Genomic DNA, 15,139 nt, shown 5'->3' on the forward strand with positions numbered 1-15,139 from the left:
CTGGTGAACAGGTAACTGGCAAATAGTTTCATCCTGAATTGGTGATACATCAAACCAATACAAGCCTTCATGCACACTCTCCACTAGCAAAACATTCCATGTATGTATATCTTTCACAAAACATCAAAAAGGGTAAAACTCAAGATAAACATGATTATCCTTGGCAAACTGAGCAACAGACAACAGATTCTTGCATACTTTAGGAACATATAGAACGTTCTTGAGTTGCAACACCCTAGAACCAAAATGAATAAAAGAAGAACCTATATGAGCAACAGGTACGCTGGCACCAATGCCCACAACAAGCTTACCAGCACTTGTATAATCAACAACAGTAGGTATATTGGACAAATCATTAGTGACATGATATGTAGCCCCTGAATTCAGATATCATTGTTGACCTGATTTGCAGGGCGTGATCGAGGCAAAATGACATCCTGGTGAAGTGGACGACAGAGCCTTAACATACATGGAAAACTTACACTGGTTACGATTAGAAACACAACATTGATGGTGAGACTTGCTTGACTACTGTTGCCAAAATAATTCTGACTTGTTCGGGATCAAGTACCAAACTACCAGCTGCAGTGAGAACATGACACATGTTCCTTATCTTAGACAAATATTCTTTAATAGATAACTGCTCTTTTTTTTTCTAAGAATAAATAATATGTCTTACACTAGAAATCTTCATGCTTGACTTAGTAACAAACCGTATTTTACGAGCTAGACATCTAGACTCGTGCTAGCCCTAGTGAGATAAACAAAAATCTCATCACACACAGTTAACAAAAGCCAAGATGCCAAGAGTTTGTCTTGTTGGTTATGCTCCAAAAATGCATCTTCACATTCAGTTATCAAATAAAAAATAAAAATTTCGTTTTTAATTATTTAAATGATGTAATATACTGATTTTTAAGCTACAATTACAATTCCACATGCCTATAATTAAAATTAAATTATTATAATAAACAAATGGGTTAATAATCGGAATGGTCCTAAACTTACATCCAAATAAATTTAAATACAACAGAAAACTTAAACTATAATAAAATTTAAATTGAGAATTTACACGTATATCTTATATGCGGAAGATAACAGGACCTTAGGCTAATTCACATGTAATATGCTAATATTGATCGTGTATTAAAGAAAGAGAGAGAGAATGATGAGACTAGAGATTACAAAAAGAGTGCTCTCTTAATGCGGCTGCTTTTCTGACTCACTGAGCCGTCCTTTGTCACTCCACTGAAGGGAAGATTTTGGCAATTTGTATTTATTATTTAAACTATCTAATTGACCTCATTAGTTTTTAGCTTAACGGTCAATAAAATGTTAACACATGGCAAAAAATAATTTCAAAATTTATAAAGAATTTAGATAAATAGTCGTCTTTATTCATTCAAATTCGGACAACCATTTGTTCATGTTAATTTTAAATGTTTTCTTTAACAATTTTATATTTCTTTTATAATTTCAACAATAAAATGTAATTTAAGAAAATTCTTTATTTTATGTAATTTTAAGATTTTTATTTTATTTATTTCAAATGCAAAATGAGTCGAGATACAAATGAACTTGGACAATCATATGCTTGGTTCATTGTATTTATCTAGTAATTTAGCTCTTAATGTTTATAAAATTTGTCATTCTAGTTCGAATCCTAAAAAATCACATAGCTTTACCTATAACTAAACAATTCATTTCCTATAATTCTATCTTCTGTTTTGAAATTGGATATGGCAACTTGAGCTCACCTTTTTTTTTTTTCGAGTATTGAATTTTGTTGTGTGGTGATATTTTTTTATTATAAGTTGGTTGGTTAGTTGTTGTAGCCTTTACCAAAGATTTGTAATCAATATTGCTTCATCAATTGTAATGTTTTATAGTGAAGTCGGATAAAATTATAAAATTTTGAAACCTAAAGCTAAGAGTTCTGAGTCAAGAAGTTTAAATTATTTTTTTAGAGGACCGAAAATTTATTGAATTTTTAGAATTTAAACTAAAATGATAAATTTTGTAAACATTGAGGATTAAATTTGTTAAATGTTTTATATTTAGGATCAAATTGATATAATGTGTAAACATTGGAAGGCTATATTTGTTATTAGACCAATAAAAACTCTAATCAACTTTGAGTATCCAAAATATTTAATTTGAAAAATTTAATGACTAACAAAAAAATTTAGTAACATTTTTATAAGTAAGATTTTAAAGAATTACAAAAGAACATAAAATGAAAAAAAAATTCCTGAAGCATAAATTTAGTTTTTCATAAAATTGAAATTTTATAGAAGTTTAAATCTTTTACACTAACTTGATTTGATACCTTAAAATATATCCACAACATGCTAAATAAAACTGTGATTTTAAATTCAAATTCCTTAATCAATTAATTAAGATGTTATTTGATGAATTAAAAACTAAGTATATTAATGCTAGAAGTTAAAATGAATTGTTATGTTAATCAACTGAATAAAATTATGTCTTGATTATTTGTTTCATAATTTTAATTTTATTAATATAATATTTTAGATAAAATTAATTATAAATTGGACATTTTCATTTTAACAAAAACAAACAAACAATTTATTTTAAATATAAATCAACTTAACCTTTTCATCTCATTTGATAATCCATAGTAAAACACCAAAATAAATGTATAATAATACCTAAATAATAAATTTATTAAAATCTTAAATATTATAAGTATGAAACACATTTAAAAGGCTAATTGTTTTTTGAATAAAAAGAAATTGGGCTAAATTAAAGCATTGGTCCCACTTGTTCTAGAGTCTTTTACATTGACAACTCTTTTCTTTTTTCTTTAATTATTATAATTTATGATTCCTGTGTCTGCCCTTTCACCAAACTGAATACTGAAAAAGATTTTTACCCCCCTTCAATTTTGGTCCCACCTTTCATTATTTAGATTTTAAATTAACATACGATAAATAATAAAATATAATGTTTAAAACTAATCATATTAAAAATACATGTGCAATATGTACGGAATTAAAATAAAAATAATTTAACTTGTGAGTAATTGAACTATTAATTATAACGTTTTTTTTTTTAAGATTTGCTCAAGAGCTATTATTGGTGTAGCGGTAGAAATTTTGTTTATAATTCTTTTAAACATGAATTCAATCCTAAACATGTTAATTTTCAATTCTTTTATTTAAAACTACATAAAATTATGAAATGATTAAAAGACAATCTAAATAATAATTGTAGTAATTTCCTAACCGACTTGGCACACGGTTAATCCATTACACCAACTTAGATAGGGTTTTACTAATAGCATAAAGTATAAATACACAAATTTGGTAAGAGAAAACAGTTTATATTAAAAATTTTATTTTTAAAGGAATAAATTTCAAAATTATACATGAACTTTGATTCAATCTGTAATTTGATACATGAACTTTAATTTGGTGCAATTATACACATGAAACTTTGATTGTGTTTAAATGTATACATAAAACTTTAATTTTGATTCAATCATGCACATTTAAAGAAATAAATACATCAATTTATTTTTATATTGGATAAATATAATTATACGTGTATGTAATACATAAACATAAAATGATGGTATACCAATAATTATGTTAATAAATTATGAGAATTTGATCAAATCAAAATTTCATGTATAAAATTCCACAAAATCAAAGTACATGTATAGAATTGCACATTAGACTAAAGTTCGTGTAAAGTTTTGAGATTTATCCTTTTTAAATTTACTCAAGAACTATTATTGATGTAGTGATAAAGAATTTGTTTATTACTCTATTAAACACGAGTTTAATCTTTAAACATGTTAATTTTAGTTATTTATTTAAAAACTATATAGAAGTATGAAAACCAAAAGATAATAATAATAATAATAATAATAATCATTTAATAAAAGGATATCATAGTAATTTCCTAATCAAACTAGCATGCGATTAACCCATGATATCAACTCAATTAATGATTTTATTAATAACAAGTATAATTGCAAAATTATAAGACACATGTTTCCCAGGTGTGTAATAAAAAAAACAGTCTTGCAAGTCCTTATAATATTTTAATACACAAATTTGCTTTCTTTCGCTTGTAAAAAGAAGGATAAATCTTAAAATTATACATGAACTTTGATTTAATGTGTAATTGTATACATGAACTTTAATTTAGTGCAATTATACATGAAACTCTAATTGTGGCTCAAATGTACACTTGAAACTTTACTTTTGATTTAATCATACACATTTAAAGAAATAAATACATCAATTTATTTTTATATTAGATAAATATAATTATTTATGTATGCAATATATCAATATAAAATAATGTTATATATCAATAATTGTTTTAATAATTCACAAGAATTGGATCAAATCAAAATTTCATATATAAAATTACACAAAATCAAAAAATATATATACAATGGCACATTAATACATTGTTTATGCATAATTTTAGTGGTTAACCCTAAAAAATATTATCAATCTTTAAAAGCACAGCCATGATGTTGGTGGGTTTGATTAAGGGTCTGTTTGATTGACGGAATTGATTTTCCGGAAAATCATTTCCAACTTTTCCAGCGTTTGATTGACGGAAAACATTTTCCATTTGGAAAATGAACTCCAAAACAAGGGAAAATGGGTTACATTTTAGGGAAAATGTCTTACCCTTTCAATTTCCGTAAGACATTTTCCGTGCTCTCCTCTCTATCGCCTCCTTCATTCCTTCCTTCATTTCCGTAGAAAATCGCTTCGCTTATCGATTTTCCATTAACTTATTTTTTAATTATTCAATACTTGGTTTTTTAACACAATTACAAATAATTTATTTGATATTAATTTTTTCAATTTATAATGATTAATATTGTAGCTTAATAATTGAGTATTATTATAAATAAATCATTGCAATATATGTAAAAATAATTTAAAATATAAAATTTATTAATATATATTAATATATGTAAAACAACTTTTCCGAAAAATATTTTCAAAAATCAAGCAAGCAAGAAAATATTTTACATGATTCAATCAAACACCGTAAAATATTTTCCAAGAAATCATTTTACAAAAAAGTAAAACATTTTCCGAAATCATTTTACGGAAAATATTTTATGTAATCAAATGACCCTAAATTTGGATTTGTTGTACATCAATCAAATTTATTATCTTATATTGATTAAATTAATTATAAATATTTTTAGTGTTTTATTAATTTTAATAATGAATCAAATCATCAAATTTTACACTTTTGAATAAAAGAACAAAAAAGTTTTCGGATTGAAACTATTTATAGTCCTTTTCAAGTTTAAAAATAGGAACACACTCAAATTCATGTTCGCTACATCGACAACAATATTTATACTAATTGAGTTCAGCCTTAATTAACTAAATTTTATTTTTAAAATGTTGAAAATTTGTATATAGAAAGTTGAGAGAAATTATAAAAAATTTACATATATATGTATTAACTGTAATTGAATCTATATATATAGATATTATTGTAAAAAGCTGGTATGTATAGGTTCAACTTTAATGGATTGTTCAGAGTAAAATAAAGAAGGCAAAGAAGATTTTTTTTTTTTTTTATAAATAAAAATAAAAGTTAATTGATTAAAATATAAAGTTGGTTTTTGCTGCATTGAATTGGAATTGAAAACCTCTGTTTTGTCTTGGTTGGTGGTAGGCCACCCTTGGGGTGAAAATATACTCAACTATACCTAAATTTAGTAATATGTATTGTTTTTTATATTTAAAAATCATAATTTATGGATAGTTAAGTTGGTGAAAATGGGTAATGATATCAAGATTGGGTCTGACTTGTTTAAACTGTGTTGTTTATTAATTAAAAATAAAAATGAAAAATATTAAAAGTTGAATGTGATGATGAAACTGGATTAGTAAATTGAAGAAAAGAGGAAAAAGAAAGCAAAAGATAAAAAGAATGGAAGGAAAGAGAGGGCGTGTTGTGTCATGCCATTGTCGCCCCCACCCAACACAGTTTCCTTTCACTTTCTCTTCTAAGTCCAAAAGCCAAAAAGCCACCACACAGCACTGGCTTTTCTTTTCTTGCCTTTTGTTTTTCCTCCTGCATTTGTCCATGTCTGCTGCTCCCTCTTCTCAGTACCTGCAAATGGGGGAGGAATCATACTTCGAATTCCTTGTTATTATTTGACCACCTTTCTTTTCCTCTCTTTTTACCCCTTCCCCATGTCTTCCTTCTCCTTCTTTTCTCTTCTTCTCCTCCCCTTTGTTCCTTCCCCTTAATCTCCATTTTCAACCCATTATTTTCACTCTATTTCCTCACCTTTCTGGGGGAGGGGGGGTTACCCTTTTCTTTATTTACTCTCATTCTACTCTCTCTTTTCCTTTTCTTTCTTTTTTTTTGTCTGGTTGAGTGAGTTTGTTATGTGGGTACTTGCACTGAGGTGAAAAATTCTGTGGCTTTAACAAAAACTTGGGGTGTTCATGGAAATTGATCTGAACCATGCACTGAGTGAGGTGGAGAAGACTGCGGTTTGCAATGGGGGCTGTGACAAACTGAACTGTGTGTGCTCTTCATCTTCTTCAAACTTAGCTTCGCCTCCATGTACCTCTTCCATTTACTTGGAGCTTTGGCATGCTTGTGCTGGCCCTCTCACTTCACTCCCGAAAAAGGGAAATCTTGTTGTTTACTTCCCTCAGGGTCACTTGGAGCAGCTGGCCTCTGCCTCTCCTTTCTCTCCTTTGGAAATCTCCACCTTTGATCTTCCCCCTCACATCTTTTGCAAAGTGGTGAATGTCCAGCTTCTTGTAAGCACTCAATTTTTCTTCCTTTTAACACTGAATTGTTTTTTTCCATTAACCATTAGCCTGCCCTCTAAAGCTTTTAACTTTACCTTTTCTTTAAATTGGTTACTTTCCTTTAATTGAACTTTCTTTTTTTCTTTTTTAGGCCAATAAGGAGAATGATGAGGTCTATACACAGCTCACTTTACTTCCTCAGCCGGAGGTATATATAGTTCTTATATTGGTTTTAGAATATTTCAATGTTTTTTACTTGCATAAACAATTCGATGTAAAATTGTGATATTTTTTCGGTATTATTGTTATAGGGAGGCTTTACAATGCCTCCAGTGGCTTGAACCAATTCCTTTCTGCATACATTAAATGTAAGAGGCAGTGTTACTTTGGGATTTTTGCGCAGTTTCATTCATGTCTGCATACACTTGCTTGTAAGAGGCACTCTAAATTCCATGGTTTTCGTGATTTAAATTTGGGATATTTGTGCAGTTGAGAGAGCCTAATTTGGAGAGCAAGCAGCTGGATGAACTAGGTGTGGATGAGGGAGATGATGGATCGCCTAAAAGATCAACCCCTCACATGTTTTGTAAGACATTAACCGCATCGGACACCAGCACTCACGGAGGGTTCTCCGTTCCTCGTAGAGCTGCAGAAGACTGTTTTCCTCCACTGGTACGAGTTCATATTCTTAATCCTCATGTAGTATTTACCTGGCTGCATATTGATCCTAGAAACTTATTGCCTATCTAATGGTGTTTGCCTTATTTCAGGATTATAAACAGACGAGGCCGTCTCAAGAACTTGTTGCCAAGGACCTGCACGGAGTTGAGTGGAGGTTTCGACATATATATAGGGGTAATTAAGATAGCAGTTTCGACATTTCGGATGATAGTGTTTAGAATGTATTTTCAACTGAAAGAAACATTGATATAGTTTAATGTTTATTAATTTTTAGGTCAACCGAGGCGACATCTCCTTACTACAGGCTGGAGTATTTTTGTTAGTCAAAAGAATCTTGTTGCTGGTGATGCAGTGCTGTTTCTGAGGCATGAACTTCTGACAGTAATTAATTATTCCGATCTATTATTCCCTTGTGGAGCGCACAATCATCCTCATTCTAATAAATTGAAATGCTTTTAGCAACTTGAGAATCATAAATATCTACAGACATGTGAAAATATGTGGAAGTTTTTAGGGTTACGATGCTGCCTTGTGTTCCCTTGGCCTAGTTATTTGGAGTTCTCGCTGATTTATCTTTTCTTCAACACTATAGGGGTGAGGATGGAGAGCTCAGGTTGGGAATTAGAAGAGCTGTACGACCGAGGAATTGTCTTCCTGAATCGGTTATTGCTAAACAGAATTCATATCTGAATGTTCTTTCTCCGGTGGCTAATGCATTATCCATGAAAAGCATGTTTCATGTCTTCTACAGTCCAAGGTAAGTGTCTCTTTCTGCTTACTCATGAAATCAACTGGTATTGTGCAACAAAAAAGGAATAAGATGGGAAGTGATTTAAATAAAAAATGGAAGAATTTTGAATGCCTTCTAAGCCTATTTCAATGCCTATTGAGTGATTCTGAAAGTTTGATTTTGGAATGAGATTCGGTTCTCATGTTGATGAGCTCTTAAACTTATTTTAAACGCACTTTGAGTGAAACATTTTATGTGAAATGGAATGGTAAACCTATTTGAATTGTATAATGCAGGGCCAGCCATGCAGAGTTTGTCATACCCTTTCGGAAGTATTTTAAAAGCATAGCAAATTCAGTGTGCATTGGAACAAGATTCAAAATGAGATTTGACATGGATGATTCGCCCGAGAGAAGGTATTGTTTGATAAATTGTGGGTCATTACTTAAATCAATTTTTTTTCCTTTGATTTTTCCTCCTTTACTTGTTAATGGTTTTTATTTTGATAATATACTCACAGTGCTACTTGCATGCAGGTTTAGTGGTGTAGTGATGGGAATGGGGGACTCGGATCCTTACAAATGGCCCAATTCAAGGTGGAGATGCTTAATGGTGAGCTCCTAATGTTAGTTTTGTGCTTAAGCTTTTATTTGTATAGTCTAATATATCTGGTCTTTATCAACTGTTCTTTACAAATCCGAAAATTGATGAGCGCTGATAAACTGTTCAGAATGGAAAATAATTGACGAGATAAAACAACTAGGAAAATCCCTTAATTGAACTGGTATTCTAATTAGTACTAAGAGTTTGTAGCTGTCACTTGGCTCATGTTTGGGGTTTGATTTTTGGAAAATTGTAATGTTCCTATGATTGGACGACGAGGCCTTCACTTAAATGCGTACATATGCACATTTTTTTTTCTCGTGTGTGTTCATTGTATTAATATATAGAAGATAATTTCAAAGCTAATAAATGATACTTGTTCGAAGACACTCTTTAGTATAAAGACTTTTGTTATGACATTTAACAGGTCAGGTGGGATGAAGATAATATGATTGATCGCCACGAGAGAGTCTCACCTTGGGAAATTGATCCTTCTGCTTCTCTCCCACCCTTTAGTATTCAATCTTCCCCGAGGTTGAAGAAACTGCGAACAGGTCCGCAGGCTGCCACACCCGACACCCTCATTGCAGGTGCAAATCTCTCTGCTAGGTTGGTAATATTGTTGCATTTTTATAGTCGGTTAATGTATGCATTCTGTGTTGTTTTTCTTTCAGGGGGGAGTCGATTTTTGGACTTTGAGGAACCGTTGAGATCCTCTAAGGTCTTGCAAGGTCAAGAAAATGTAGGTTTTGTATCACCCTTATATGGGCGTGATACTGTAAGCCGCCCGCTAGATTTTGAGATGCAATCTCCTGCACATCATCAAAGTCTTGCGTCAACAGGGATTGAAAAGAGTAATATTAGCGAGTTTATGAGGGTTCGCTCCACCACATACACAGGCTTTGCGGATTCTAATAGGTTTCCGAAGGTCTTGCAAGGTCAAGAAATTTGCCAATTGAGATCCCTGACACAAAAGGCTGATCTCAATCCCGGTGTTTGGGCGAAAACCAATCTTGGTTGCAATTCATTCAACATGCATCAAACACTGAGAACCAATTGCTATCCGCTAGCATCAGAAGGCCTTCGAAATATGTATTTCCCTTACGGTGAATTTCTCAAAACCGTCCAAGAGCCGACAATGAGCTCTTATGCATGTCCACTTCGAAGAGGTAATGTCCCGTTTAATGCTTCCTCAATTAGGACAGGGGTAGGGGTTATCGTGGATGGGTTCAGAAAACCGAATCAACAGAATGAGCATAAGCCATTGGAGAATATTCCAAGTCCTGCTTCGGAAAACAATTTGAGGAACCAACAGGATGACTCCTTCAAAAGAAATGTTGCTGGATGTAAACTCTTTGGGTTTCCTTTGAATGTGGAGTCGCCTACTCCAAACTCACAAAATTCTGGTAAGAGGAGTTGTACAAAGGTAAGTTTATCTTAGGGTCGAACTCGAATTTAACCTTACTTTCTATTCCTCTCCTACTGACTTTGACTTAACCGACCGAAGGTTCACAAGCAAGGCAGCTTGGTCGGAAGAGCTATTGATCTCTCGAGACTGTACGGATATGACGACTTGATGATAGAACTTGAACATCTATTCGGAATGGAAGGCGTATTAAGTGATCCGGATAAAGGGTGGCGGGTATTGTACACAGATGGCGAGAACGACGTAATGGTGGTTGGAGATGACCCTTGGCAGTAAGTGTCATCCAATTTGTTGCACGATAGCGATTATTATCATTCTCCTAATATGTTAATGTTTGGTTGCAGTGAATTTTGTGAGGTGGTGTCGAAGATCCACGTATACACCCAAGAAGAAGTGGAGAAGATGACAATAGGAACGGGGAGCGATGACACGCAAAGCTGTTTGGAGCAAGCAGCAGTGATAATGGAAGCATCAAAGTCATCCTCAGTGGGGCAGCCAGATTCATCATCTCCAATGTAATAAGGGTTTGAAGATTTGATGTTTGTTTGTTTGTTTGTTTGCTTGCATGTTTTTTTGTTGATGATGTGTTTGCCATGTGTGCAACAAGTTGTTTGAATGAATCCCTAAAGATTTCTTTTATCTACCAAGTAATTGTCAAATTGGAAGCTAAAAGTGGCCTTTCTGCTATTATTATTATTATAATGGTATGTTTGACAATTGAAGGTTTTGGTGTTTTGCGAAGGCACCTAAGTTTGATACATGCATGTTGAGGAATGGTGTCATTTCAAAGGCAGTTGAAATGACTCACGTTAATGTCAAGTTTATAGGTGCTTTGAATCTTGAGAACCCATTCCAAACATGGGTTCCCAAAGCTTGGGGAATTTTTATTGGCCAACATATGTAAATCATCATTTACTTTTAACTTAAAACCCCTCGATAAATTTTAGTAAATGTACTTTACCAGTCTTTGGAGCATTAGCTCTTGAGTTTATTTGACTCAAAATTCTTTTATTTATTGTAAATTGTTGGGAAGGGACTATAAATAGTTTTAAATGTTGTATAAAAATTTTAAAAATGTATATAAAAATTATAATTCCAGAAAAGAAAAAGCTCTTCTAAATTAAAAAAATTTATTTTTAAAATTTTATAGTTAAGTTTTTCAAATTTTAAATAAAATATTAAAATTTAAGAAAAACTAGAAATGCAAAGGAATGTTAATTATTTTAAAAATAAAGTTAATTATACATGGTTGGTTGTCTACATAGCCTCATCATTGGTAGGATTTGATGTTTCAATCGATGATAATAATAATAATAATAATAATAATAATAAAGCAATCTACCCAAAAAAACATAGAAAGATACAATAAAATATGAAACAATACAAGCGTTGATACTAATACTATGGTGGTAACTACGGCGGTAACACTTGTAGCCTCATAACTCTAAGAGCACGTTTGGTTTGCTGTATTGGATTAGAGGTGTAATGGAATAGAGGTGTAATGGAAAAGCTGTGTAATAGCAAATCAATTGTTTGGTTGAATGTAATGGAATAGAGGCGTAATAGTAATCCTGTGTTTGGTTGAGTGTAATAGAGGTGTAATAGCATAATGAAAAAACTAAAATGACTAGAATACCCTTAGCAGAAATTTGTTTTGGTAAATGATTATTGTTATTGTTATTTAAATTTTAATAAGATTATTATTATCAATAATAAATAATTTAATCATATTTAAACATAATTATTATTAAATATATTTTAATTAAAATATATAATTTAATAAAATTCTTAATAATCAATATTCTTATATGAATTTACTCAAATCATAATATATGATACTATAAAATATAAATTAACATAATTATTATTAAATATATTATAATTAAAATATCATGAATTTAATAAAATTCTTAATAATTAATATTCTTATATGAATTTACTCAAATCATAATATATGATACTATAAAAGATAATTTGAAATAATTAATATTAAATATATTTTAATTAAAATATATGACTTAATAAAATTTAAAATAATTATAACTAATAAATTATCTTATATGAATTTGTATAATTTAAAATAATTATTATTACATATAATTTAATAATAATATATAATTTCATAAAATTCTTCATAATAAATTTTCTTATATGAATTTATACAATTTAAAATAATTAATATTAAATATAATTTAATAATGATATATAATTTCATAAAATTCTTAATAATAAAATATTCTTATATGAATTCATATAAGATAATTTATAATTGCTCTTTGAGGACACTTTTGTGGTTTAATCTTAGTTTTGCATGTTAATAGATGGAATAGCTTGAACTAATGGTGTTATATAAATCATTGGATATTTGCGCACTACAGGATAATGCCCAACCCTTGCAATCAATTGAAGGTGATGAAAAGCAAGAAGATACATCCGTAATGGTGGTAATGATGAGCGATGGCTTCAAGAAGAAGATCTTGAAAAGGCAAAGTCAAAATCGCCACAAGCAGGCAAAATGAGAAGTCAGATGCAGAGAAGGCATGCTGAACACAAAGATGAAAAGAGTGAGAATAAGAGAAGGAAAAAGCCAAAATAAATTAACCTCATGGGATGAAGCTATGGATGATGATGATGATAATTATGACTTTGGTGTGGATTATGTTAAGGAAAGGAGCAAAACTAGTGGAGGAGTTCCAATGTCGTGTTGAAGTTGATGAGTGATGAGAACTAGACATACCTAGAAAATTTTATGCGACATCGAAGGTGTTGGATCCATGCAGATCGTAAATTTTGTTTAATCGATGTAATTCCTTTCAATGTCATCACTTGTTAAAATGTTATTTAATGAATGCTTACATACTTTTTAAGAACCCGAACGTATAAACTCGAAAGTTATTTTTTTGTTGAATATAAAGGAGCGAAATAGATTCAAACAAAAAGGATAATGGGGATTAAACACCGGATATTATATTTATTTGGTAATCAGATCGATGAAAAGTGTGAAATACAAATAGAGATACTTGGCACTATTCCTTTTTAGTATCGTGCCCGTGGTCCAGTATTAGCAGCAGCAGGTTGGGGGATTATAGGAGGATGGGGTTGTAGAAACTCCGTTATTGGCGTTGAGGGCTAAGCTTTAGCTGCAATTTCATTGTTTGCAAAGTGGCACCACGCCCATAGATGTACTTAGGAAGTAGACTTTGAATCACCTTTGTGCCTCCAATTCCTCGCGTGCCGCTTGCTCTTTGGCTCTTTTTGCTCTTTCCAATACCTCTTCCTGTGTGCATGAATTAAAGGGGATGTCATATTTTAATAAATCATCAAAATGGAGTAGTAAAATGCAGCAAATTTGCAGATGAACGATTTCAATTCCAACAAAAGAAGAAAAGATCCTGATGGCCAATTTGTTATTGCATTTACTCAGAAAATAATGGTACATCCTATGTAAACCGACAAAGGTCAGTTTCAAAAATGCTGTAGTAGATGTAAAGTTGAATTCTAGCTTGAGCCTCCAATAACTAACTAGAAATGGAATTCAGATAATACAACTTGCTAGAATTTAAGTTGGTGTGAAACTATGGCCATGCAGTTCATGATGAGGTTAAGAGAGAGGGTTGGTTACTGGAAATGCCATTGATACAGTATATTTGAAAACCCGAACGCCATAATTTTCCTCAAAAGAAAGAAAAGGGTCTCTTACATTAACTCTTCCTATTGTAAATGAAGCAAAATAATACCAAAGATCAAAAGAAGGCATTTAAAACAAATGATGACCGCAATTTCGTAAGGCTCCCAAGAACATATGTCAAGAAAAGAAAAGAAAACCTTTAACTCCTCCCATTTAAATACCTTCAAATTATTGTTATTTTTCCAGTAAGGTTTGGTTTGTAAGCAATAGAACCAATCACTTTGGGCACCATAACATTAGGATTCAGAAACACACGTAATGGTCAAGCAGCACAAAAGTGTATTAGAGCCAAATTTCAAATTCATAAAACTCTCCACTGGTGGCGTTTGTGCATTACCAAATAAGCTATTCCAAGAGCCATGAAATAAACCCAGCAAAAGTGAACACCCCCCTCCCCCCCCAAAAGAAAGGGCCATGACATGAATCATGAATTTATCAAGGATTAGATTCAAGAACAAAATCAGTTACCCGAAATCAGACTTGCTTTTGTTGCTCAACCCGCAACCTTCCAACAACACTCAAAATTCCCAACTGTGGACTCGATTCTCTCATTCAATGCTTCATTCTGACCTTCCCTAAGAAAAAACATCCAAGACATTCCTCGCTTTCATTATCACCGCAATACTAAGTATCCCACCGGTTTCACATAGAAAGGAAGAAAAAACACACACTACAATGTATTATAGGGTTGGGTTCACTCATTCTTCTCAAGAAACACTCAATTTAACCTTATTCCCACAGTGCACACAATTGTAACCATGTTTATACTATTAGGTCTTTCAATACTTATTTTCCAAAGAAGATAAAATCCACGGTTCATTACTCCAACTATAACCACTTAATGATGCTATCTTGATGAGCTCTTCTAGCATTTCGACTATCTTAATGAGCTCATTAATATTATCACGTTGTAAATAGAAAAAAATTAGGATTTATTCATGTATAAATACACCTCTATTGTATATTTCCACTACAAACATACAGAGAAATTCTCGATTAAAATCCAAGTTCATGAAGCAAACACAAAATAAACCCAGAATAGTTGGATTTTTGAATCCCAGAAGCCACTTGGCAGTGATGGATTTGAACACCAAATAAAAAGAAAAGGGAATTAACACCAAGAAACCGAAAAGGAACCAGACCTGAAAAATGAACACCAAGATTCATACCTCACGCCGAGACCGAGAGAAAAAATGAAGCAGTGGCTTTCAAACGTGCTGCAA

General features: G+C 31.5%; 1 protein-coding gene across 3 annotated transcripts; it reads left to right on the forward strand.

Moving 5' to 3' along the window:
* The first annotated feature begins 5,979 nt into the window (after positions 1 to 5,979).
* On the forward strand, positions 5,980 to 10,900 carry LOC105799306 (auxin response factor 4). 3 transcript variants are annotated; one of them, XM_012629785.2, is made up of 12 exons: positions 5,986 to 6,797; positions 6,940 to 6,996; positions 7,278 to 7,460; positions 7,559 to 7,643; positions 7,744 to 7,834; positions 8,062 to 8,226; positions 8,496 to 8,615; positions 8,736 to 8,811; positions 9,230 to 9,392; positions 9,477 to 10,228; positions 10,310 to 10,500; positions 10,573 to 10,900. In XM_012629785.2, the coding sequence occupies exons 1-12, from the start codon at positions 6,474 to 6,476 to the stop codon at positions 10,745 to 10,747; spliced, it is 2,382 nt and encodes a 793-aa protein (XP_012485239.1). In that variant the 5' UTR covers positions 5,986 to 6,473; the 3' UTR covers positions 10,748 to 10,900. The 3 variants fall into 3 exon arrangements, with proteins under 3 accessions (XP_052476809.1, XP_012485239.1, XP_052476810.1); XM_052620849.1 differs by lacking the exon at positions 10,573 to 10,900 and having other exon boundaries at positions 5,980 to 6,797; positions 9,477 to 10,208; positions 10,310 to 10,452; XM_052620850.1 differs by lacking the exons at positions 5,986 to 6,797; positions 6,940 to 6,996 and adding an exon at positions 7,136 to 7,156.
* Positions 10,901 to 15,139: the final 4,239 nt, after the last annotated feature.

The sequence above is a fragment of the Gossypium raimondii genome, chromosome 9 (assembly GCF_025698545.1).
Source record: "Gossypium raimondii isolate GPD5lz chromosome 9, ASM2569854v1, whole genome shotgun sequence".
NCBI classification, from domain to species: domain Eukaryota; kingdom Viridiplantae; phylum Streptophyta; class Magnoliopsida; order Malvales; family Malvaceae; genus Gossypium; species Gossypium raimondii.